Source organism: Urocampus carinirostris, chromosome 11 (genome assembly GCF_059441175.1).
Source record: "Urocampus carinirostris isolate Australia breed hairy pipefish chromosome 11, RoL_Ucar_1.0, whole genome shotgun sequence".
In the NCBI taxonomy this organism is placed as follows: domain Eukaryota; kingdom Metazoa; phylum Chordata; class Actinopteri; order Syngnathiformes; family Syngnathidae; genus Urocampus; species Urocampus carinirostris.
The window spans coordinates 8,813,199-8,841,112 of NC_142359.1; the positions used below are offsets into that span (position 1 = coordinate 8,813,199).

General features: G+C 41.2%; 1 protein-coding gene across 1 annotated transcript in view; it reads right to left on the reverse strand.

The window, feature by feature from the left end:
- pcxb (pyruvate carboxylase b) overlaps positions 1-27,914 on the reverse strand; it is a 444,629-nt gene that overhangs the window by 46,035 nt on the left and 370,680 nt on the right. The window contains exons 16-18 of the mRNA XM_088347024.1: positions 18,755-18,911; positions 2,111-2,351; positions 170-337 (exon numbers count right to left, since the gene is read on the reverse strand). Coding sequence (XP_088203150.1) covers positions 170-337; positions 2,111-2,351; positions 18,755-18,911 — 566 coding nt within the window. The remainder of the gene's footprint in view (positions 1-169; positions 338-2,110; positions 2,352-18,754; positions 18,912-27,914) is intronic.

Sequence of the window (27,914 nt, forward strand, 5' to 3'; positions counted from 1 at the left end):
CACCCTGTCTGGACAATGCAAATACCGACTCGACTCTTTCATTGTGTGTGAAAAAGCTACAAGAAATCATTCTGTGAAGGTTATTACAATTTCACTATGAAAACATCCGAAATCAAATAACGAGAAAAGAAATGAATTATGCAACGCCATGTGAAGGTCAGTAACTCACCGCCACGTCCACGATGTCGGCGCCGGCCTCGGCACATGCTAGCATTGCAGCTACTCCGGCACCGGCCGTGTCATGCGTGTGCACGTGGATGGGCATGTCTGGGAAGCGTTCCCTCAGGGCTCCCACCAGAAGCTTGCTGGACTCGGGCTTGAGCAGGCCGGCCATGTCCTGGGAAACGAGGACAGATTTGATGAGTCCCTTTTGCTTGCCCTGAAACTGTACGACTTCTAGAAATTAAAATTCCGGGCTCTTTTAAGAAAACTGTCTCTTTCAGCTCAGCTCACTAAAAAGAGCAGGTCTTCAGATCTTATTTTTTAAATGATACATTCCCAAAATTGATGAAACACTAAAAACCAAATTATTTAATACCATAAACTCCAGACTCCAACCGCAACTTTTTACCATTTTTACACATCGCATTTCAAAATATGATGTGGCTAATTTGTTTTCATTTTTTTTTTTTCATGAGGCGAATGATCGCAAGAGTGTCGATGGCAACTTTGAAAGTGCTCTGGGCCATTCCGGCGGATCTCGGTCGGTGCCTAATTAAAACAAAGCATTGGCAGGGAACATGGCAGGTGATGCCATAATGTGATATCTGCCCAGTGCTCTGAATGTCAAAGTGAAGAAATTCATAGAAGCGCAGATAAAAAGCAGGAGTAACTATGATTCCAAATGCCACGTCATCAATATATACACATGAATGAATAAATGAGGTTCCCCACTGTCCCTATCAAGTAAGATCTCGTTCTTGGCAGAAATACCGGGGAAATGTCCAGAACAAAAAAGTAACGCATTGTGGCCACTCGTTTGCGCACTATGTCCGTGGCAGTCAATCTTTACTAGTGCAGCAGTCAACATTAATTAAATCGGCATTGACATGTATGCACAAGTGTGATAATAACATTCTCGAGACAAAAACTCACTGTACTGAATGAAATTCATATGGCCAAGTTAATTGATATATGTCATAGTAAGAGAACTTGATCTACTCTCTTTCACTTTGTCATGTTTGCAAGGGAGGGGAGAGGTTAAGATCATGCAATATTACTTTGAGACAGTATTTTTTCTCCTTTTGTCCTTTGTATTGAACTTCAGGTTGGGAATTCAGGGAGTGAGGGAGAGAGAGGTAAAGAGAGAGACAGAAAGAGTGAGAGGGGGTGAGAGTGAGAGGAGGCAATATGCCAATAGAATGGAATAGAATAGTTTAGGTGTCTGCAACCTCCACTTTGATCTGAAAGTTTAAAGGGACAGTGTGTGTTATCAAGAGCATCTTGGTGGTAATAAGTTATTCATTCATATTGATTTGAAAATAAGTGAAACTACATTAAGTATGATATAAGCATGCATAGGTGGGGACATTTTCATGTATTTGACATAACATGAACTAATTATCGGCCATCGTGTTGGCAAAATTACCAAAAATGTTTTTGCTTCCTTTATTCCCTCTTTTATTTTTCATCTTCTGTTTACTTTTCCCCCTTTTTTCCTCTTTTTTTCCTTGCTTTTGTCTTTATTCTTTTACTTGTGCAAGTCTGAGCAATAATTTGAAAAGAGAAATGCTGTGTTTTGGTCACTTTGAGTGTCTGTAGTTTGTATTCTTTGTTCTGCTTTTTAGCAGATTTAAGTTGCACCACACAACACAGCGAGTTTCAAGGCCTCTTAATACACATTGTCCCTTTTAACGTAAGTGCAGCCTGCACTTACCTTAATTCTTGAGAGGGATCTCGAGAGAGAGAGAGAGAGAGAGAGAGAGAGAGAGAGAGAGAGAGAGAGAGAGAGCGCTAAAAAGGCATCTTGAAGGGATTCATATTAGATGTAAGATCCTTATTATCTGGGAGCCGACTCAACGACTCTTCGTTCACTTCAAGGAGCCAGCTCATAGAGCCGTTTTGTTCGTGAACGACCCCATCATAGTGCCTTCAGTTCCAGATTCCTCACCTTGATGCAGAGGATGTGCGTTCCAGCTTTGACCAGCTCCTCCGCAAGCTCCAGGTAGTATTCGAGCGAGTACTTTTGCCTCATAGGGTCCGACACATCTCCCGTGTACGAGATGGCGGCCTCCACCACGCCCCCTGCTGCCCCAGCCGCTTCCATCCCCAGGAGCATGTTTGGCAGGTAGTTGAGGGAATCAAAAACACGAAAGACGTCCATGCCGTTCTCCTTGGCCACCTCGCAAAATCTGAAGGAGGGGATGGCAGGAGTCAAACTTTGCTTGACCGCTGGTCAAGAAAACATATTGTTTCAGGACATTGAAGTTATTTACATGAATTGAAATGCAATTCATCAATTCTTCCATCTGAAAAAAAGGAATAAAAAACACTCAAAACCAGTGGTGGGCTGTGAAGGCCCGAGGCCTTCTCTGCTGCTCTAAGAAATACCTGAATCATGATGTTAATTATATCTATCCATCAATAGTTATTAAAAAATACAAATTGTCTGTCAGCTTCTTTTAATTCCTTCCATCTGGTTGCGCTGCTTTCAGAAGTGTGCTTTTATATTCAAGCATTTAACCAAACACATTTCAGCCATTAGTTGTTGTTAGGCTCAAAAATCTACCTGGAAGCCTTCACAAATAATTCTGAGGGCCCCGAGGCGTAATATGTCAACAAGAAAGCTGTTGATTTAGCCGGAGGTCAGGAACCTGCAGCTCCAGAACCAAATGTGGCACGTAAGAGCTGCCCTAGTGAGTCCCTAGTAATTTTCTGAAAATTAAAAAAAAAAAAAGATGGAGGAGGAAAAATAGCACGGCGCAGTAGCTAGCGTGTGTGCAGCACAGTTCTGAGTTCATGGTTTAAAATCCAGCTGCCAGCCTTCCTGTGTGGAGTTTGCATGTTCTCCCTGTGCTTGCGTGGGTTTCCTCCGGGCACTCCGGTTTTCTCTCACATTCCCCAAAAAAACATGCATTATCAGGTTCATTGGCCGGTCTAAATTGTCCCTAGGTGTGAATGAGCGAGCAAATTGTCTGTCCCTGTGTGCCCTGCGACTGACTGGCAACCAGTTCATAGTGTCCCCTGCCCACTGCCCGGATTTAGCTGAGATTGGTTCCAGCACCCCCGTGACCCTACTGAGAATAAGCGGTGCAGATAATGGAAATTTTTAGATTATATATATCTATATGTTTGTGTTTGTTTGTCATGGGTTTCTTTACGATAAGTATTAAGCATTGAATGACTTCACTTTTATGTATGAATCACATTTTCTTTTCAGTAAAAACTAGGTTTTATAAGGTTTTTCATACATATTTGTTTTTTGGTCCGTTATGGAGCTTTCAAAATATTTGGCTGCCCCTTGGTTTAGCCAATCAGATTCTGAGCAGGCGTCTCAACGTTGGCATTGAGGAACTCCACCGGTTTCACAAACTATGACTGGCTACGTGGCAGTAATCCACCGTTAAACAAGGAAAATAATACCGTTGATTTAATAGCGAAGGGTCGGAGAACCCAAGCAAGCTTTTTACAAGCGGGAAAAGGTTTAATCCGCCACTCTGAGCCTAGAGGTAAGTTATTAAGCCGTAGCCCGAGCCCATCCAGACCCAACCCGATTTTTGGCTGGTTGGTACCTTAAAGTCGGGCTGTGATTCTCTCTCGCTAACCTGCATTGGCTCCCTGTTAGCTTAAGATGTGATTTTAAGGTTCTGTTGGTATTATACAAAATAAATTGCTCCCTCATATCTTTCAGATTTAATTTCCCTCTATGTTCCGGTCCGGAGCCTTCGCTCTGAAAACGCTGGTCTACTAGTGATCCCAAGAGCCAAGAAGAGATCCGCAGGTTCGAGAGCATTCTCCATCCGGGCCCCGGTGCTGTGGAATGCAACCTCATTGGAAATGTTTACCGTAAATTCCGGACAATAAGCCGTTACTTTTTTCCCAAATGTTCAGCCCTGCGGCTTATTCAGTGAAGCGGCCAATTTATGGAATTTTTCTAACGACCACCAGCGGCGCTAGAGTATAAAAGGTAAGATTAAGACCAGTAGAATATATGCGCCAAGAAAGACTGCAACCTCTAAGTTAAAGCATACATTGTCTGTAAAGTTAAGGTACGTTCCGATAATGAGGAAAACGCCCTTGATGGCAATAATTATGAGTAGGAAATTGAGGACGATCTTCCGTGAATTTCACAATTACGGGATGCTTTTTTTTTAACAGGCACGTTTGATACATTGCGAGCGTGATCCTACTAGCGTGTTGGTACCTTTCAAAGGCACGGTTTGGGATGAAAGTTATATTAAGTTATATATTATTATTAAAGCTTTGAAAACTCTCGGTGTACCGTCTTTCTTCGTAAATATGTGTGACCATGTATAATATGTATTTGCAACTGTATATTTTTGTAATGTATTTAATTTAGAGATTCTGTTATGTGTTCTACGGACGAATAAAAAAGAAGGGGCGGAGCACACGCAGGCTGATGGGAATTGGGGTAAAGCTGAGTTACCAGTAGATCTGTCTGTTGTCGCAGCGGACAATAGTGGATATATATTTTTCCCACCCTTAACTTTGGAAATATACATTTTGTTTCCATGAAATACTTTCAATGGGACCCGGACTTTACAAGTCTGCATTATACGTTAAATACGGGTATCATTTTCCATTTATGATGCTAACTGTGATTCTAGGATTGTGTACTATCTATGCAGATGGTGGACGCATCAGGTTAGCACTGCTCGTTCTATGCGTTTATACTGTCATTGGCGTCGGTTTTAAGAGTATTGTTAATTATTAATTTTACAATTCTAACCATTTTAACATAGTTAGAAGTAAAGCAGCCGAGTCCTGCCATGGCCGGGCATTATACCGGCGGGCGGAGACGTAACTGCGTGAGATTCTTGCTCAAAGATGTTGTGGCAATTTCGGAGGGAATGTCAAGGACGGATTTTATTAACAAGTTTGTTGAAAAGATTCTGAAGTTTAAAAAGGAGGAGGTACATGCTGTCATAAAAATGACTTCTGGCAAAGGCTTTGATGTGAGTTTTGAAACGGCAGCTCTTTATCAAGAGTTTTGGAATCGCTTTGAGGGAGTGAGGTCCCAGTTTTCAGGATTTACAGTGGAGAAGCTGACTGATAATACTAACAAGATTGTCGTTGTTAGAATGTTTAGTGAGATGATCAGTGCTGATGACGTCTGTTATTGGTTGAGTAGATACTGCTCAGTAAAAGGCCAGGCTATGAAGGTGAGGTGTGATAAAGGCTATTGGAATGGTGCCTGGAGGGTACCAGTCCAACTACGGCAAGATCCTCAGGGCTTTCAGGGAATGAAACAAATTCCGTCGACTATATTCCTGGGGGAAAACCGTGGCTTTATCCACTATCAAGGGCAACCGAAACTCTGTCGCAAATGTGGTGAGCATGGGCATCTGGCTGAGGTATGTGATCGATTTTTTTGTGGAAAGTGCAGAACAATTGGACATTCCTTTGAGGAATGTAGCAATAGCAGAAAATGCAATCTCTGTGGAGAAACGAATCACCTCTTTAGAAACTGCCCGAATTCGTTTGCTAACAAATTGAAAGCTAGGAAGGCAGTTAACAAAGACAACAAAGACAATGAAATGATGTCAGACAACATAGATAATGAAATGAATAAATGTCACAAAGACAATGAAGTGAATAAAGATAACAAAGACAATGAAATTAATAAAGTCATGGAAATACAAAATGAAAATGAACAAGAAATTAATGAAGTTATAGAAATACCCAATGAAGATGAACAGGAAATGAATAAAGTTATGGAAATACCCAATGAAATTGATCAATAAATGCACAAAGAAATTGGACAAGACAAACAAATTGAAAAAACAGATGTACCTACCAAAACCCCTGGAGCAGAGACCAGAGAATCAAAATTGAAACAGGAAGAACCTGGAAATTCTGATTCGATTTCTCATAAAATACCTGAATTTGGACATGACAAACGAATAGAAAAAGCAACTGCCACTCCGAAAACACATATTAATCAGGAAGGGCCTGGAAGAGAGTTCAAATTAGCAAATTTGTTTGCTACGCCATTGCCGGGATTTGGAGAAGTCAAACAAATCGAAAAGGCGAATGACTCTCCAAAAACCCATACGGGCACTGGAAAGAGGAGTAAAAGTAAGACAAAATTGGGAGTGGTGAAAAAAACAGAAACAAAGATAAGAGATTTAGAAGAAAGCCGATTGCCGGTGAATAAGCCCACAAGGGAACTGTATGAAGTTGAGACGGAGGAAGTCGGGGAGGGAAAAAATCTGACCCTTAGTGGGCAAGGAAGTAAGAGACCCTTTGATAGGTCCTCTGGCTCACCCCCTAACCCAGAAAAAAGGGGAAGACCTGGAACCACAGACAGAGAGTCAGAGGGTCCCAGAGTTTTCCCCGGTGAGTCTCAAAATGAGGTACTACTCTTAAGTGATGTGTCTGACACAGGTGACACTCTCGATGATCTCGATGATCACCAAAGAATGGACTCAGATCCCCCGGTTTTGTCTAACTAGTTTAAATACTTTAACAACAATTATGAACATTACATTCTCTACTATCAATGTGAGAAGTGTGAGATCAAAGGTTAAGGCTCACAGTGTTTTATCGTTCTTAAAAACTATCAGAACGGATGTGTTTTTACTACAGGAATGCTGCATCCCCTTTCTAAAAAATTATAAACAGTGGGAAGAGATTTGGCCATATCCGTCATTATGGAGTGGCTCGAATGAAAACCGTAACGATGGGGTAGCCATTTTAATAAACAACCCTCAACTCATCATAAAGGGGAGTACTGTGATAAGAGACGGACGCGCAATCTTAGCAAGACTTTCTTATATAGGGAATGATTTTAACCTCATTAACATATACGGCCATGCCGACAGACAACTCAGGTACGAACTTTTAGAGGACATCCAGTCGCATATGCTAGGCCATCAACCACTAATCGTGGGAGGAGATTTTAATTGCATCCTAAGTAGGAAGGATAGAAAGAGGAATGATGAGGAGTTTAAAGTAGATAAAACATCAACTTTATTACAAGACATGTGCCGGACATTTAAACTGGTGGACTGTTTCAAATCCATACATCCAGGAGAGGAGGGCTTCACCTGGTTCAGTAGTGACAATGCCAGAGCCTCTCGAATAGACTACATTTTTACGAGGGGTTTAGCACAGAGTGATGCAAGATTAATTCCAGTTTTTTTTTCGGATCACTTGCTACTGTCCTGCTCTTTCTCATTTCCTTCAGGTATGACTGTTGGGAAGGGTTTGTGGAAGTTAAACTGCTCCCTGCTGGAGGATGAGGCTCTAGCCGCACAATACAGGGAGCTGTACAAAGACTGGCAGACCCTTCAAGACTCGTATGATTCACGAGCACAATGGTGGGAAATGACAAAGAAACGAACACAGACCTTTTTTAAAAATGCAGGGAAAAACAAGAAACTCAAAGAGATGAAACGCATGTCGGGACTACAAAGAAGACTCCAACGCTATTTCATCCTAACAGAAAAGGGGATGGACTTTAATGATGAAATCAAAGAGATCAAACAAGAACTAAACGCTTTGGCGGAAATAAAGAGCAAAGGCATCATAATAAGAAGCAGAGAAAGAGAAATAGAAGAAGGGGAAAAATGTACACGCTACTTTTTTAAAAAAATTATGGGCAAAAATGAGGGGATTTTTAAACTTCAAAACGAAAACGGGCAAATAACAAAGGAATGTAGTGAAATAACCAGATTGGTCGAAGACTACTACAAAAAATTATTTGAAAAGAAAGAAACATATGAGAATGAAATGGGGCATGTATTAGATCATATTTCAAGATCAGTGCGTCAAGACCCCTTTTTAACATCGGACTTTACCCAAGACCAACTGAATGATTGCATAAAGACTATGAAAAAAGGCAAATCACCCGGGGAGGACGGACTCAACCTCGAATTTTACCGGACTTTTTGGGATATTTTAGCACCAGATCTGTTAACTGTTTTTAACGAATTTTCCAGTCGAGACCATATGCCAGACAGTTTCAGAATCGGGATAGTTACTCTATTGCACAAAAAAGGAGACAAAATTGACTTAAAAAACTGGCGACCCATAACGCTTTTAAACGTGGACTGTAAAATTTTCAGCAAGCTTCTAGCAACACGAATGTCTGTTGTCTTGGGAGACTTGGTTGATCCAGACCAAACCTGTGCCATTGTGGGAAGGAAGATCAGCGACAGTCTCATGCTGATCCGTGACACCATTTGTTATGCAAGAGACAGAAACATGCGACTAGCGGTCCTAAACCTAGACTTTGAAAAAGCCTTTGATCGAGTCTCGCACCAATACCTCTTCAGGGTATTGCAAAAATGTGGTTTTCCCCAAAAATACATCAATTGGGTAGGACTGCTATACCGAGACATCTACAGCAAATTCATGATTAACGGGAATTTATCGGAAGCAATCGAGATCAACTGCGGTGTACGTCAAGGTTGCCCTATGTCTCCCCTTCTCTATGTTCTTTGCATTGAACCTTTGGCACAAATGTTAAGAAAAGATAGATTTGTCGAAGGCATCAATATCCCAGGAAGTGGGGGACAAATTACCAAGTGTGTTTTGTACATGGATGATTTTAATATTTTGTGTACTGACCGCGCATCTGTTGAAAGAGCCCTTGACTTGACTGACCTGTTTGGGAGGGCGTCTGGGTCAAGGCTAAATAGAGAAAAATCACAAGTGAAGTTTTATGGAATGTGGAAAGAGACAGAAAAGGCAGGACTCCCGCTGACGGTGTTAAAGACAGACCAGAAAATCCTAGGGATGAAATTCGGTGCGGATGGAGGAGGCGAGACCAACTGGGATGACGTGACAAGGAAAGTTAAGCAAAAACTTGTTTTTTGGTCACTAAGAAAACTGACAATAGAGGGGAAGGTCCTAATCATCAAAGCGATCATCCTCCCAATGCTTTTGTCAATCAGTTTAATTTTTATGCCTAAAAGAAACGTGCTGTTACAAATGGACCGAGCCATCTTTCGCTTTGTCTGGGGCTCAAAGTGGGAAAGGATAAAAAGAGATACAATGAAAAAGAAAAAGGAAAAAGGGGGGAAAGGAGTGCCTGACCTCCAGCTTTTCCTGGGAAGCAAATATGTCTCTCTCCACTTCCAAAACGCTGTGGGCCCACCCAACAACCCGAAAAGTCAAGCAATGACCCGTTTTTGGATGGGCTCATATTTGCGGAAGCTAAAGCTTGTACCAGACAATCGTTTGATTCCAGTTTCGTTTAACTTGCCACCAACACATCTCTTTATCCGGGATTTTTTGAAGAAGTTTGATTTGGAAACACAAGAATGTCACACTTTACAAAACCACAGGGCCCTTATTGCTATTGTGCAAGAGCGAGCTACAGTAAGCCCTGTGCGGGGGCTTGCGTTTGGCGAATCCACAACGGTTTGGAGCAACGTCAATCATCCTGCCCTCCCAAACAGACTACGAGACTTGTCATGGATGGTGGCTCATGAAGTTCTCCCAGTCAGAGCTGTAATGCACCACCGAGGAATGTCAGCGACTTCGACGTGCCCTCGACCTGGCTGTGGCGCCCAGGAGTCGGTGAAGCACCTTTTTTGTGAGTGCAGCGCTGCCAAGGTCTTGTGGACAATGGCCGAACAACTAGGAAAGTTCCCGGACTTGCCAGCAGGAGAGGTCCCTGATGCACAGTACGTGCTTTACGGGGTGAGTCGGTCGAGGAGGCATCGGAACGACTTTGCCAGGGACTGGCTCACTCTCGCCGCCATCAAGGACGCCATCTGGACCTCCAGAAACCTGCTGGTATGGAGGTGCAGGCAGATCCCCCCCGTGGCTGTGCTCCAAATGGCTGCAGATACCATACAATCTGCGAGCGGCGGGCCTAGGACGCAGCCATAAAGAAGACTCGTCTGTACCCACCCGGAGGGGGGAGCCGGAGCTACACTGTGGGAGTCCCGGCAGCAACGGCCTGGGTTGTGGAACCCAGAAGGGAGAGGACCCACGCAGAATGGAAAGGACCCACACAGAGGACTGGAAGAATGCTGCTTGGGAGGGTGGGATGGCAGAGCTATGCCCTTGCACAATAGTATTGCCTTTTACACGCTGGTTAACTACTGTTAAAAGAAAATAACTCTGAAATTGTTTCATTGATGTTGAAAATGTCAGGAAAAAATGTTAAAACGTCATATCGTCACGTCATATTGTCAAATATAAAAAAAAATGTGAATATGCTTGATGGCTGTGTTTTGCTGCTGTTGGTGTCGGTGGATTTGTTCAGACCGAGGACAATCGACTTTGGCCTGGACGGATCTATTGACACTAACAAAGATGTTATATAATGAAATTGTGAATATGTTTGATTTTCGAGAAGGTTTGTTCAAACCTCACTTTGTGTTTGCTGTTAAAAACGTAATATTGGAATATAATATTGTGAATGTGCTTAATTGCTGTTGAGATTGTCATGATTGTTTTCTGTTTTTAGTGTTAATAAATGTGTTCAAACCAAAAAAAGTTACAATATTGTCAAATATAAAAAAATTGTGAATATGCTTGATGGCTGTGTTTTGCTGCTGTTGGTGTCAGTGGATTTGTTCAGACCGAGGACAATCGACTTTGGCCTGGACGGATCTATTGACACTAACAAAGATGTTATATAATGAAATTGTGAATATGTTTGATTTTCGAGAAGGTTTGTTCAAACCTCACTTTGTGTTTGCTGTTAAAAACGTAATATTGGAATATAATATTGTGAATGTGCTTAATTGCTGTTGAGATTGTCATGATTGTTTTCTGTTTTTAGTGTTAATAAATGTGTTCAAACCAAAAAAAGTTACAATATTGTCAAATATAAAAAAATTGTGAATATGCTTGATGGCTGTGTTTTGCTGCTGTTGGTGTCAGTGGATTTGTTCAGACCGAGGACAATCGACTTTGGCCTGGACGGATCTATTGACACTAACAAAGATGTTATATAATGGAATTGTGAATATGTTTGATTTTCGAGAAGGTTTGTTCAAACCTCGCTTTGTGTTTGCTGTTAAAAACGTAATATTGGAATATAATATTGTGAATGTGCTTAATTGCTGTTGAGATTGTCATGATTGTTTTCTGTTTTTAGTGTCAATAAATTTGTTCAAACCAAAAAGTTACAATCGTGGTGCATTCGCACTGATCGCTGCATGGCTCTGTGGCTAGGACCCTGACTCTGCCTCTTGGCTGAGAGCAAGTGTCTCGGCCCCTTGGCTCTGTAGCGTATTATGATTAGACCGGTAACGGATAATGGATAATTGATAAAGAATATAGAACAATAAACCTTACAAAATCCCCCGTAGAACTTACAGTCTGGTCTGGGTCAAACTTGTCATTGTGTCACAAGTTTTAATGCGGGCGCACGCGGCCTATACATGAGTGCGGCTTGTGTTAGAACAAAAGTAGCCGATCACTTAAAAAATGGTGGGTGCGGCTTATAATCGGGTGCGCTCTATAGTCCAGAATGTACGGTAAATCTAAGCTTAAAACACACTTCTACTCTATAGCATATGAATAACCTATGATTTATGTTGACAATATGTGTATAATTTGCCCTCATGTAAGTTTTAGATGAGGGGATGGTATCATAATTGTCTGTAGTTTGCAATAGTCTTTGATCTGTGCAGCCTTTTGAGACTCTTTGTGATTAAGGGCTATACAAATAAACATGACTTGACTTTTTTTTTTTTACATCCACCTGTCATTGTCAGTTGTCTCTGTATAGTTTTGTTTAATGAAATGAAATGATCTGCATTTATATTTCAAGTCAATGACTTCCCAAAGCGCTTTACAATGTGCTCCACATTTCCCAATAGCGGCCTTGTATTGCAGCCATGTAACATGCTAACATGCTTATTGGGGGTATTAGGGGTTCAGTGTCTTACCCAAGGACACTTCGACACGTAACACGGACGAGCCGGGATTCGAACTGGGATCCCTTGATCCCAAGACGAGCGCTCTACCTCCTGAGCTACTGCCGCCCAACTTTAACTTAGATTTTGTTACAAAAGACAGGCTTTATGTGTCCCGTGGGGGTTTTCACAGGTGTTGGCAGCATCATCAATATGAAATGATGGTGATCAGACCTTAACTTTTGATGTTGCACATATTATACTACTGCTGTTTATATTTAATCCCATGCTCTTTGATCCTTTATCAGTATTCTCCGTTCCGACAGAACGCAACAGGCCCTCCCAAACGCAGACTTCGAGCTCACTGTGTGCGATTTTCCATCCATGCACCCCGAAGAGTACCAATAGCTCTGATGTTACCCACAATGAAAACAATATTGACACCCCCTGATTTAGAGTCACACAAAAAAGATTTGTCGCGTATACACCCCCTGATAAAGGCGTGCATGCGTGTCGGGATAAGCTCTTCAAATCCATCCATAAAAAACCCGGGTAGGGAATCCTGTGCTACCTGGCAATCCTAATCAGGTTTGTCAGCCCCCGATTGCAGCCGCTTTAGCGCCGCGTTTACACAACCGGCGCCATTGTCTCGCTACACAAAACGCTAGCACGTAGCGGCCAACCACAAGGGGGTGATTATCGGACGCTGTTGTCTTCTGTTTACACACACGAACGGCTGCTAAATTCTGTTGTTATTCTAGCCTGCGTTGAAACCCACCCGCATTAACAGTCTCCCCTCCCCTTTTCTCCTGAAGCGACAGGAAGATCCTCATTAGCACAAGAGAACTTGGAGCGTGACCCAATGAAACGCACTCGAAATCAATTAGACGGCATGGAATTACACTTTGATTCTGCCGTGACGATAGCGCCGCTGTGGGCCATTTCGCGAGCAGTCTACAACATTAAAAAAAAAAAAAAAAAGAGTGTAAGAGTGTGTGCATTGGAGGCAAATAGAACAGAGGCATTCATTGTAATAGTGCCCGTTTTTCGATGGGGACGAGAGTTGAATGGAAGCATAAAAGTGAACTATGAGAGGAGGGATAAATAAACAGAGGGATGGGCAGCCATAAAAAAAAACAAAGGACAGGGGAGGTCTTTATTCGTGAGTGTGGGCGGCGAGTTAGTCATAAGGCCACCAATAATTGACTGTGTGTGCTGTGGTGGTTTTATGGTTTTAGTGTGTTAGTATGAGCACGGATATGGCAGGTATGAGTCATCCACGACAGGAGACTAATCAATCTACTTGAGGAAGGGCTTTAGGTAGATACCACATATATTATTTATGGGCTTTCAAAAGAGTTACACTGCTGTAAACGTGTGACATGTGCTTTGGGGACATGGGTCAGGCTAGGTAAACTTTGTAAAATTCAAGCACTTTTGAAGGACTTTCGAAGCCAATTTTTCAATTTATTCCAGTACTATTAAAGAAGAAATCTTGTAAATTAGGTATTCTGCAGAGCTACAAATATATATATATGTGATCTACATAATTATGTATTTTCTTATCTTGCCTGTGTATTTGTCAGGACGTTTGATTTTTAGATCTTGAGTAAATAGCGAATATATTCTGTAAACCAAGATGGCGGCGCGCGTGAGTGCAGCGGCTTCAGGGGCTCCAGTTCGTCTTTTGTTTTTCAGTGTTCTTTTATCCCTCATATTTTCCCTTCGACTCCTTTTACAACTACAATAACATCCACAACATCTCGAGGGATATACAGAGACCACCGGATCTCCCTGGGTGATCTGCCTGCCGACAACGACGGAGCAAAAGTAAAGGCTGCCAGTTGGGCCTAGGCTAAGAAGGCGACCACACAGACCAGCGCTTCCAAGCCTGTTCCTGACCAACGCCAGATCCATCGTCCACAAAATGAGTGAATTTGAGCTGCGGATCGCCATCAACAGCTTAGTCCAAAATTGGAGTATTTTTGCCATCGTGGAGTCTTGGCTTTTCCGACGCCGCAGTGCAACTAGCAGGACGCACGCTTCACCAACACGAACGAGACAGAGACTCCGGTAAAAACAGGGGTGGGGGACTATGCGCTATAATAACAGCCGAATCATTGACACACACTGCTCACTCGATATAGTTTCTAGCAGTGTCGTGTAGACCCTTCTATCTACCGAGAGAGCTAACTGTGGTCATTGTGGCTGTTTATGTTCCACCGGATGCTAACATTAGCATAGCGCTAAATCACCGGCCCGCTGCTATCAATAAACAGCAGCTTGCACACCCCGACGGAGCTTTTATCATCGCCGTCGACTTTAATCAGGCATGCTTAAGGACTGTACTTCCTAAATTCATTCAATACGTGGACTGAGCAAGTAGGGAAAAAACACTGGACCGTGTGTACAGTAAGATCAAACAACTAGTTGGATCCGCCCATCTCTGTCTGTCCCTCACCCCCTCATACACCCCCTCTCCGGAGGAAAACAAGCCTATACAACAAGGACAGTAAAAACATCTTCTTGTTCCTTTATCTCTTTGTTTTCCTTATCCTCACTGTAAAATGTGCGACTGGAGTGCCACGTCCAATTTCGTTGTCACAATATGTATATCTGATGTTGTAACAATGACAATAAAAGTATATTCTATTCTAAGTATATTCTATTCTATTTTATTCTAAATCTGGAAACATGTGACATGCGTTTTAGGGACATGTGTCAGGCATGGTAAACCTTGTAAAATTCAATCAATTTTGAAGGACTTTCAAAGCCAATTTTTCAGTTTCCCTAGTACCATTAAAAGAAGAAATCCAGTGACAAATGTGTATTTTGCAGAGCCACAAATATATATATATATATATATATGTGTGATCTACTAAATTATGTTTTTTTATCTTGCCTGTGTATTTGTCAGGATGTTTGATTTTTAGAACTTGAGTAAATCGCGAATATATTCGTAAATCTGGAAACATGTGACATGTGCTTTGGGGACATTTGTGAGGCTTGGTAAACCTTGGTAAACGTCATAAAATTCAAGCACTTTTTAAGGACTTTCAAAGCCAATTTAGTCAGTGCCAGAAAACATAAATCTGCCAAAAATCTTCACTCGGAAAGAGGGAATTTATAACTTAAGGGGCTGTAGTAAAGTCGAAATCCCAAAGGTGAGAACCACCAGGAAAAGCATGTGTGTGTGTATGGAGTCAAACTTTGGAACAATTTACAAGACGAGATCAAACAATGTCCAACTATTCACGTGTTCAAATATAAATAACAAAAAACATTCCTGGCGGATTACAGAGATGAAGAAAATGGCGTATGAGTGATACTAGAGATTGGAAATACTGCGTTTACAACCATAGTTAACCTTGTTTTTATTGTTACCGTTATTATATCATAACTGTTATTATTGCTATTGTTGTTATTATCATTGGTGTCACAATGATATTTAGTGACTAGTGGCATTATAACGTTAATAGATGGGTACTACGATGATTAGTGTATAAAATATGTGACTATTGTTATTATTATAATTCTTGATATCTGACCTATGTAATATGTATAACTGTGAGACTTTGTTATATTAGACACAGGACGAGCTATCTGTAAAATGTATTTTATAGGGAAGATGAAGGGGTTTTTGTTGTTGAGTCTTTGTTTTTGTCCTGTTTTTTTTTTTTATACTGTTAGAAATAAAGTTTTAATTCATCCATTCATTCAATTTTTCAATTCCTCCAGTACCATTAATAGAAGAAACCTGGTGTGAATTAGGTCTTTTGCGAAACCACAGATATATATGCGATCTACATAATTATGTGTTTTTTGATCTCGCGTATGTATTTATTAAGAATTTTTAGATCTTGAGTAAATATCTTAACAGATCTGAACTAGGCCTGGGTGGTGATTCTTGCCACTATAAATAAAAATATTCGATAAAAGTTGACCATTTAAACTGTAATTACCATCCAACCACCAGGTAAAATGGGGGCGCTAATGCAATGAAAAGGCCATTTCCAGACTTAGTAAAAAGACGAAGAAGGTGTCGAGGACCAGCCAATCATTTCTCAGGAATAGCAAAGATCGGCTCACATTGGGTCGAAGCTAAAGGGCGACAACACGCCGTGTTGTACAAGTTTAAATTAAGCGATAAAGAGACAAAGAATAATAGCAGGCATACTTGCTCAAAACATACTGAAAGAGTTGTGGACAGGAGTGGGCCCTCATCACCAGCTCGGTAGCCTAGATGGTAGGGCGCATGCTCCGAGACTGGGAGGTCGCTGGTTCAAGCCTCAGCTGAGTCATACCTAAGACTTACAACATTAGTACCCATTGCCTCCCTGCTTGGCGCTCGGCATTAAGGGTTGGAATTGGGGGGGTTTGGTCACCTAATGACTCCCAACACAGCAGCCGGGTCTAAAAACCTGGCGCCGATCGAAGGCGACGAGTCACGTCGATAGCTTCGCGTGACAAAATGATTTCCGGTAGATATCATGTTGATGGTTGATACTGGCTGAATAATAATAAATAAATAAAATAAAATCTTCATTTGTTTGTTTGGCTACTTAGAGTCTGATATAAAACAGATGGGCAATATAAACTGCAAATTTGGCCGACAAATACGGGCACCATGACAAACTTATACCACCTTATAAACCAACAGTATCACCTGCAAGAATACGTTGAAGGAAAAACCATTCAGCCCCAGACCACTGCTCATGGATGTTCAACAAGCACCCTTGAAAAACTCTCTACGAGGGATCCATCTATCAAAGCGCTGTCTGTGTATCCATGCAACCAGCTCCCCATTTGAGAAGGTATTTACTAGTTTAATGTTCCTTATATTTGTGAAATGGTATAACAGCTTGTCACGATGCTTATTTAGTCTGATTGGTTAAAGCAGCATCGGATTTTGTCAACCTTTACTCAGGTGCAAACTTTAAGACTTAAAAAGTGAAAGGAAAAATAAAGAAGTGATAATTATTGGGCTAATTATTGATAGCGAGTGATAAGAAATGTTTTATTGTGATAACATTTTTTTTTATATTGTCCAGGCCTAATCTGAACAATACATGTGTAAATAGTTGTGAAATAAATCTCTCCCCTTATAGGTGTGTAACCTACATTTACAGTTGGAGGAAGTTTTTTCCATTATTTTATCACTGGGAAACGCTACCTTTTTTTTAAATATCATGACCCATAAGAAATGTATCCTTGCACTAATACACATTTAATAGTGCCCTGTTTAAGTGTAGCATGACCAGTCTTCTTGGGCAGTACCCGTAGGGGGCGAGGTAGCTTCATAGGACAACGCCACACAAACTAATGGAAGCTGCCGTGCCAGCTGCCGTTAATCACGAGGGAAGAAGAAATGCAAAGGCAAAGCGAAGCCAAATGTTTTGGCGCAATTGAAAAAAAAAGGGCAACCATTTCAAGCATTTACAGGCACTTTACCCAAATCTTTAAAATCACATTAAAATCAAGCATCTTTAAAATTTTAAGCACCTGTACGAACTCTGTGAGAAAAAAGTGAAAGAAAATTTGATACCGTCTTTTAAAATCACAAATCACTAGTGCACAGGTATAAAACAGGCGGCCCACGGGCCGGATCAGGCCCGCTAAGGGATTGAATCCGGCCCGTGAGACAACACTCAGAGAAGCGCAAGAGAAAAACAAGCTGCAGGTTGAAATATTTCAACTTGATGTTACCAAAAGAAAGGTGCCTCAAACAAAGACACTGTACTTGTATTTCTTTTTTTCTCTCTCTCTCTCTCTCCCTCTTTTCCAACCCTTTTCACCCACTCCCTGTCTCTTTCACTCTCTGTGTCTCTCTTTTTCACTTCTTTTGTTGCTCTTTGTCTCTTTCTCTCTCTGTGTCTTTTTGACTTCTTTTGCTCTAACTTCCTTTTTTCCTTTTCTGTCTTTTCTCTTTCTCTCTTCCTACCCTTCGTGCTTTCTTTTCTCTTTTCTCTCCTTCTGTCTTTCTATTTCTCTTTGGATTTCTTTCTTCCGCTCCCTTTCTTTCCCCCTCTCTCATGACTTCTCTTTTTATCTCTTTTGTTTTTATCACGCTCTCTCCCTCTCTCTCTTTCCTTGTCCAGCCACCCACTCCTTATCCTTCCCTCTTTCTCTTATTACTGCTCAAAACAGACACTGCACAAAAAAAACTGAAAACTCGTGCCAACACTACCTCATACAATATAATGGTACTCATGTCTATGTTCTCACACATGTCGACTGCACTACGTTTACTGCTCACCTTGCACAATGTCTGACCATTTCTTTTTTTCTGCACTACGATGTCTATGATTGCACCAATGCATATGCTGACTATTTTTTTGCACTATGATGACTTTGCACCAAATGCAATATTGCACAACCCTTACGATACCAACGGTATTACGATAACACTGTATGTAACATCCCACATGCCGACATTTCTTGTGTGAATACCATGTAAATTATGACTATAGCCTTATCCCCCTTGTTTTATAACTTTATCTTCTCTGTTCCTTTATATTCTTGGCTCATACCTCACTGTGAATGTGTAAAACTGGAGTGTCATGCCCAATTTCGTTGTCACAATATGTTAAACCATTTTGTAACAATGACAATAAAGGTGTATTCTATTCTATTCTATTCTATATCCCTCTTTTTCTTTCTCTTTAATCTACTAGTCCGGCCCCCGAGTTAAAATTAGTTTGACACCCCAGCACTAGTGCATGTTGTACACAAATGCACGTGTGACTCACTTAAAGACCGCGTTGTCAGGGTAGTTAGTGTATCCGACGGCATTGGCGCCTCTCAGCAGCATCTGGAAAGGAACGTTTGGGATCAAAGCCCTCAACTCCTGCAGCCTCTTCCACGGGCACTCGGACAGGAAGCGCATGGCCACGTCGAAGGTGGCACCTAAAACACACACAAAAATGCACACATTGACATTTGAACAACTTGGCATAGCGACACATTACGTTTTCATTTCCAAAAATATGTCATCTAAACACTTGTACTCAAATGGTCTGACTTCATGACCTGCTGCAACCCAAATCAGGAAGAAAATCCACTTCTTAAATGTACCTAATAAAAGCATTGTACAGTTTTAAGCAGAGATAGGAAGAATATATATTTTCAAAAAACAAAAGACCATCACAACCAAAACGACTTCAAGTACCGTATGTACAGTTTGTAGACGCACATTAGCCTATAGCCACATACTAAAAGAAATTTAAAATACTGATAAAGCGTGTACCTAAACATCGCAAATTATTTAATTGTGCTAAAAATACAATATTTTTAAAACCATTTAATCTACCTTCCAGTAGCGCTTCAATGGCAGACACCCATACACCACATTCGCAATCATTTCTTTCTTCGACTCTATTTGTCACTGCTTTCTAATTTTCCATCCTTTAACCACTAACTTTCTTGGGACCCATTATTAAAGTGATTCCCAAATTGTAAAACATACAAAATGTGAGAAATAGTACATGTCACGCTACCCCAGTCAGTGGAGGCTGCAGCGCTACCGACTGGGGTAGCGTGAGGAGGGTAACGAGGACAGCAGAGAAAATAATCGGGACTACACTTCCCTCCATTCAGGACATTGGCCAGAAGTGCTGCCTATCCCATGCTAAGAACATTATCGGGGACCCCTCTCACCCCCATCATGGACTGTTCACTCTGCTAGCCTCTGGGAAGAGGTACTGCAGTGTGCGGTGCAGGACCACCAGGTTCCGCAGTAGTCTAGTCCCCCTGGCCATTAGACTGTTAAATGGTCAATCTAACATATAGTTAACCTAAATCTAAACGGCAGCTAATCTGACTTTTTGCACTACTGGCAGTTCTTTATAGATTGCCACTCCTTGCACATTTGCTCTCTGCACTATTGTACGTACAGCGTTATTGTTACAGTGTTACTGTTACTGTTTACCTGACTTGTTAACCTGACTGCCCTATTTTGCACATCTGGTTAGCTACTCCTCTTGCACTATCGGCATTATGGTAAAATACTATACGTAGCCATAATACAATACAACTTTTACTTATATCTGTACATTCGAGGAAACTGTGCGGGTCAGATGTATCGACATTTCGTTCTGTATACACGTGTACTAGAATGACAATAAAGTAGATCTGAATCTGAATCTGAATCTGAATGTGGTTAAAAAAATGGTTGGATCGCTTTTTTTTCGTCCACACTCTACCATGGAGGAGGATCTCTAGAAGCCCATCTTTCAAAAGTAAGTTAAACTCAACTTTATTAATCTTTATAGAGAATATTATTTTATGAAATGTTTATTTTTTTAAGGAAAAAACAATACAGGTTACCTATACAAGCCTTAAACATCCTTATATAAACCTTAAACATACAAATCCAAGCACTGAAGCAACTTACGAACAAATTCAACTTACGAACGACCGTCCGGAATTTGTGCGTAGGCAGGACAGCGTCTGTATATGTGTCATCGGTATATTCTAATTATTTTTGGAGATAATGCATTTTGAAGACCTGTCCTGTGTTTGACTTCCTGGGCTCTGACGTCACGTGAAGCAGATCATCAACCTAGCAAGCAAGTCGCCCTATTAGTTTATATGATAACTGGTTGAAAAAGTTTTGAGTGTTTTAAGCCAAGTTTCGGTAGTTTTTGTGGAGAATGCCTAGGCGTCATGTCGCAGGTGGGTGCAGCAATAGTACAACAAATGGCGAGCAGCTATAAGAGGGTTAACTGGCAAAAATGCTACAGAAAACAAACAGGCACTGATCGGTAGAAAAAAAAACGGGAGGCTGTCTGACCGAAAACATGCAGTAAGCAGCCTGGATAACCGCGAGTCATGACAGCAAGAAACGCGAACCCAACCTGGAGAAAAAACAAATGAGCACGGTGGGCTGGCCAGCTAGTCGACTGCTAACGTGGCTAACCTAGACCAAACAAAACTGGAAGCCCTTTGGGAGCCCGTACGCTAACGGGGAGCTATCAGGACAATATTATACTAATTGCAAGACAAGCGGCAACAAACAGGAGAGGAAAATGTCACAATCACATACCTAGAACGGGGTGAAGTCAAAAAATGAACGCATGCTTTACACGACGGCAGGTAAACTTACTTTTTGATGATCAACTCAGTCAAAACAGTAAAAAGTCCCCCAACGACACAGTAAGCAAAGTTCCAATTACTCCAAGCTAAAATGAGCACTATGCATTTGCTGGTTACTACAATTGCTGTCTGTTTTTCAACGCCAAATTCAAAACTTTAAGACTTGTTTTTAAAAATCCCTTTTGAAATCAAATTTAAGACCAAGTCAACGCAAACAACCACGTAAAAAAAAAAAGCCACATAAATTAGTCAATTTTAAGTAAATGTTTATTTTATTTTCAAAACACATTTGGTCCAGTTTAATCTTTTCATCTAAAGTAACACAAAACTCTACAATGTTTCAGACATTGGAAAAAAAAAGGATGTTTACACTGTATAATGGATCCATAGTCAAAACTGGAAGTTAACTACTAATCCCAAAGAACTGTTCTGTTATACAGTATTAATAAAGCATTTTCATCATAAGTGAATGACATTTTTACTAAATCTTTTAGGTTCAAACAAATATAAATATAAATTAATGTTTACATTTTTAAGACTTTCGAAAATTGAAATCGCCAATTAAGGCCTTATTTTTGGAATCATGTATTTAATGCCTTTTAAGACTTTTCAAGGATCTGCAAGAACCCTGCTGTCTATTTAAAAAAAAAATGATTCTCAAGATCCATGGCGTGTGGAATATTTTGGAACCTATTTGCATGATTTGGGGGATGAACACTACACGTTCTGTGTGTAATTGAAGAAAAAAATGATCTTTTATAATCCCTTAAAATGGGGAAAAGGAAATAAAACCCCAAAATTTCAATACAATGAGATATGGTTTCTCTCAAACACGCTGATCGGCTAAACAGGTAGAAAAGATCGAGCAGGGCATTATCGCTATCTACTGTTAGGGAGTATAACTGACCCTCCATTTTTTTTTCTTCTTCGCTTATTTTGTCAAGGAAAAGACCTGCAACCCACTAAAAACAGGTTCGCCACATACTTTTGGGTCCTGACACTTTTTCTAACATTTTCTCCATTAGCGGTATAGGAATCAAAGAAGGTTTAAAAAAAAAAGAAGGAAAAAAACGGACGATAGCAATCTCTCATTTCCTGTCTTGGATTAGACATTTATCATACGAGCCAGAAATATTGAAACCGGCGCCCGGTTTGTGCTGATCCAACAGTGTCGCCGTTAAATCTCATTTGTGGCTCGCATTGAGTAACCGAGCGAGTCTGCAGCGCAGCGGGGAAGACGGAAAAAAGTCCCCGGAAGCCGTCTTCCGCTTTATCAATTGTTTACCGCGCTGCCCGCTTCGGATTTCAGCAGACGTCAGCTCGAAGGACTTTGATATGGCGCAAAGCGAAAGGGCTTCGTCCCCAGCGGCTGGCGCTGTCTAATTATAGTTAAAAAAGGGACTTCAAGCTATTATTTTTTCCATAGGTTTTGAACCATGCAGGTTACCAAATAAACTGTCCAATTTATGGATCAAGGGAAGTGTTTGAGAAACATTTGTTGGTGGCTAAAACCAAGTCCCATGAACTAATTCACCACCAGAGGGTCGGGGCATACTAGTGTTACTGTTGAAGGTTGCTGCCCTGTTTTGGGTTGAAATTACTATATACCGTAAATTCCGGACTATAAGCCGCTATTTTTCCCCCAAACTTTTAACCCTGCGGCTTATTCAGTGATGCGGCCAATTTATGTAATTTTTCTAACGGCCGCCAGCGGCGCTCGAGTATCAAAGGTAAGATTTAGACCGGTGGAATATATGCGCCGAGGAAGACTGCGACTTCTTGGTTTGACTAGCGGCGAGAAATCTTTCACTAAAACTGGCCGCATGCGAAAGGCAACTTTTTCGCAAGTCTGCCAGTGGATCCTGAAAGCGTGGGGCAGCATCAAAAAAATCCACCATCACCAACGGGTTCTGAAAAGCCGTGACGGAGAGGAGGGCACACCAGCAACAGTGACAGCGCGAGTGAGGATGCAGGAGCGTGGGACGACGTCTATATGACACTGTTTCTTTCCAACACTGAGGAAGACGACTTTGATGGCTTCAGTTCTAAGGAGGAAGATGAGGACGGTTTACCGTGATTTTTACAAGTACGGTATGTTTTTTTAACAGACCCATTTACTGTGTTGCGAGCGTGGTGCTAGCGTGTTGCTACCATTAACTGCCCTGTCAGGCACCGTTTGGGATAAAAGTTATATTATTATTATTATTAAAGCTTTGAAATCTCTCTCGGTGTACCGTCTTGCTTTGTAAATATGTGTAACCCATGTATAATATGTATTTGCACCTGTATATTTTTGTAATGTATTTATTTGAGACACTTATTCTGATATGTTTTGCGAATTAAAAAAGAGGGGCGGAGCAAACGCGGGCTGACAGGAAGTGGGGTAAAGGTGAGTGAGACCTGTTGTCGCGGCGGACAATAGTGGATATATATTTTTCCCACCCTTACCTTTGGAAATATAGACTTTTTTTTCCTTGGATTAGTTTCAACAGTTACCCGGACTCTGCTGGTCTGCATCAAACCTTAAGTACCGGTATCATTTTCCGTTCATTTTGCCGGCTGTGATTTTTGGACTGTGTGCTTCAATGAAGGACATTTAGTTTCAACCGCGGGACTTGAAGTCGGGTTTGGGTTAATTTTGTGTTTGTGTTACATGTTTAAATGTGGGCAGCTTTTTTTTTGTATTTGGTGCACAAGGTATTATTATTACAGACGCTCACCTACGTACGACCATTCGACTTACAAAAAATGGTAGATACGAACATTTTTCCGAGCACAGGACAGTAATGTGTTGCTTTTTTCCGCCGCTACCGGCGTGTGGCGCTGTAAGAGGTCACCCAGCAGCCACCCTGAAGAAGAAGTCCGCTTTCACTTCCTAGTTTGTGTGCAAACATTCTATACTGTATCTCCAGCACGTTAAGAACTTTGAAATTTGTATTGTTTAATATCTCGTGCATCCATTCAATATGGGTGGTGTAAAGTGTAAAGAAGAGGCGAGCCGTTTCATTTGAAATGAGAGTGGAATAGGAAAGATTGATGCGGTTGAGCAAATGGTTGGATTGCTTTTTTTCGGACACTTTCTACCACAGAGGAGGAAGTCGCCTAACTCTTGAAGTTCATGTAACTAATTCCACCATTCATTCCTCGCCGGACAACCGACGCTTTAAACTCAGCGCTCACGAACGGCCACAACGCCGGGAGCTTTTGAAGATCTCGACAAAGACTACAAAGAGTTCAGCTAAGTCAAATGATTCAGCAAAACTGAAATTTGGTCTGTTAAATATTAGATCGCTTGCTCCAAAAGCTTTACTTGTTGATAACATTATTCGTGATTATAAACTTAACTGTATGGGTCTTTGTGAAACGTGGTTACGCCCGGATGAGCACTTAGCGCTAAATTATGCCTCTCCCCCAGACTACGAGAGTAGTCATATAGCACGCACGCTGAAAAGAGGTGGTGGTGTTGCGCTAATCTCTGAAAAATCGCTCAAATTTAATACACGTACCTCTAATAATTACAAAACGTTTGAGGCTCTTGTGATGCGGTCCCCTCAATTGTCAATTGATGTAATAACTATCGTGCACCTGGGCCATACACAACTTTCTTAGACGAATTTGCTGAACTTTTGTCTGAACTAGTAACCTATGCAGACAAAATTATAATTATGGGAGACTTTAACATTCATATGAACTCCCCACACAGTTCACTTACTATTGCGTTTAGTTCTCTAATTGATGCATTTGGTTTTACTCAACTGGTTGACTTGCCAACCCATAAAAATGGGAACACGCTAGACTTGATTCTGACTCGAGGAGTTTTAACCTCAAACATTATGGTGCTACCGTGTACTACTGTTATCTCTGATCATTATTTAGTGACATTTGAGGTGCTAACTAAATGTAGAGTTAATAAAGATGAGGGATTTAGCGGACGCAATATAAGCACTGGCACAGTTTCTGAGCTCTTTGAACTCCTTCCTGGAGCAGTTGCGTCCTTTCCTAAATACAATGGCTCGATTGACTCACTCATGAATGAGTTCAATACCACCCTGACTAGTGTGCTGGATTCAATAGCGCCCATAAAACTAAAATCACGTCCTAAAAGACGCACACCTTGGTTTACTGATGAAACTAGAACCCTTAAAAAAGAATGCAGGAAATGGGAGAGAAAATGGCGCGCTACCAAGCTTGAGGTTTTCCATCAAACCTGGTGTGACAGCTTGTTAAAGTATAAAGCGGCCCTTGCCTCTGCAAAATCGGCCTACCTTTCGAAGGTGATTGCGTCTCAAAAGAACAACCCCAAAGCCCTTTTTGACACTGTAGCATCGCTTACAAGGCAACAGCCTATCGCAGACAGTTCGACACACTCTGCTCAGGAGTTAATGGTCTTCTTCACTAAGAAGATTCAATGCATACAGGAAGAAATTGCAAAAGATATTGTTAGTACCACACGTATTAAAGGACTGAAATTTACAGATGCACGACAGGGTGGCTGCCCTGGGAAAATGGCCGGTTTTAGTGAACTGTCACTTGATGATCTCAAACAAGTGGTGAATGCGGCCAAACCGACAACTTGCCAGTTCGACCCGCTCCCAGGTTCACTTATTAAAAGTCTTTTTAGCGTCCTTGGGCCTTCAGTTCTAAATATTATAAATACATCACTCTCCTCAGGTGTAGTTCCAGCAGCTTTTAAGTCCGCCGTTATTAAACCCACACTGAAACGACCCAACCTTGATCCAGAAATATTAAGTAATTACAGACCTGTGTCAAACCTACCTTTCCTCTCTAAAGTACTCGAAAGAGTAGTGGCACAGCAGCTGAATGCTTTCATATCCGAGAATAACCTTTTTGAATCCATGCAATCAGGATTCAGGGCTAACCACTCTACTGAGACAGCTCTGATCAAGGTAACAAATGATCTCCTAATGTCAATGGATTCTGGCGCTTCATCACTTTTGCTGCTGCTGGATCTTAGTGCTGCTTTTGACACAGTGCGCCACAATATCCTACTAGAACGGTTGGAAAAATGGATTGGTCTCTCAGGAGCTGTCCTCTCGTGGTTCAAATCCTACCTCTCAGATAGGACGCACTGTGTTAAATATGGTGAAACGACATCTGAGCCCTTTAATGTTACCTGCGGTGTTCCGCAGGGTTCAGTGCTCGGCCCCCTACTTTTCAACATTTACATGCTTCCATTAGGTGATATTATTCGCAAGTACAATATCAGCTTCCATTGCTATGCAGACGACACTCAACTATATCTTCCGTTGGAGGAATCTTCCACACTAAACTGTGGAAATTTGGAGGCCTGTCTCACTGAGATAAAAGAGTGGATGTCACTCAATTTCTTGCGTCTTAACTCTGAAAAGACTGAAATGTTAGTCATTGGTCCTTCTAAATGCCGGGACTTATTCTCAAAAACTGCTGTGAACATTGACAAATGTCACATCACACAGAGTGACTCAGTTAAAAATTTAGGTGTCATATTTGACCCTGATCTATCCTTTGAGATGCATGTAAAGCAAATTACTAGAACTGCCTTCTTCCATCTTCGCAACATTGCTAAAATCCGTTCAATACTGTCTCAGTCTGATGCGGAAACAATAATTCATGCATTTGTTACCTCCCGTCTCGATTACTGCAATGCACTACTCTCCGGTCTCCCGAAGTCCAGAATCAAGTCTCTTCAGCTAGTACAAAATGCCGCAGCGAGGCTCTTAACCAGGACAAAAAAGTACGATCACATAACACCGATTTTGGCTAACCTGCATTGGCTCCCAGTTAGCCAAAGATGTGACTTCAAAGTTCTCTTAGTATTGTACAAAATCATACATGGACTTGCTCCCTCTTATCTTTCAGATCTGATCTGCCACTATGTCCCGGTCCGAAGCCTACGATCTGAGAGTGCTGGTCTTCTGATGATCCCGAGAGCAAAAAAGTCTTCTGCTGGTTCGAGAGCGTTCTCCATCCGGGCACCGGTGAAATGAAATGAAATGAAATGATCTGCATTTATATAGCGCTTTTCAAGTCAATGACTTCCCAAAGCGCTTTACATTGTGCTTCACATTTCCCAATAGCGGCCGTGATCTGTGCAGCCATGTAAGGCGCTAACCTGCTTATTGGGGGTATTGGGGGTTCAGTGTCTTACCCAAGGACACTTCGGCATGTAACACGGACAAGCCGGGATTCGAACTGGGATCCCTTAATCCTAAAACGATCGCTCTACCTCCTGAGCCACTGCCGCCCCAGGTGCTGTGGAATGCTCTTCCCCCTGAGATTCGATCTGCAACCTCAGTGGAAATGTTTAAATCTAAACTTAAAACTCACTTCTACTCCATTGCATACGAATAACCTACTCCTCTTGTCGGTTGAAAATAGTTTGTGTAATATAGTGTAACAATCTGTGAAGCCCTTTGAGACTCTTCGTGATTTAGGGCTATACAAATAAAAATGACTTGACTTGACTTGAATCTTCCAAAAGTAAGTTAAACTTCACTTATTTATCTTTATAGGGCATATAATTTTATGAAATGTTTTTTTATACAAAACAATACATGTTATGTATACAAGCCTTAATCATACTTATATAAACCTTAAACATACAAAATATAACACTGCCAGACACGTCTTAAAGACAGTTTTTACCCTTCCGTTCAACAAGAAATGATTAGGTTATTATGTATAGTATTATTATGCCGTTCTGACTTATTTAGGCTTGTTATTTACATATTCTTTCTTTTTAAACTATTGAATATAATTACCTTGTATTATACACTACAATATCTTTATTACTCTATTCTTTTACATCTATTATTA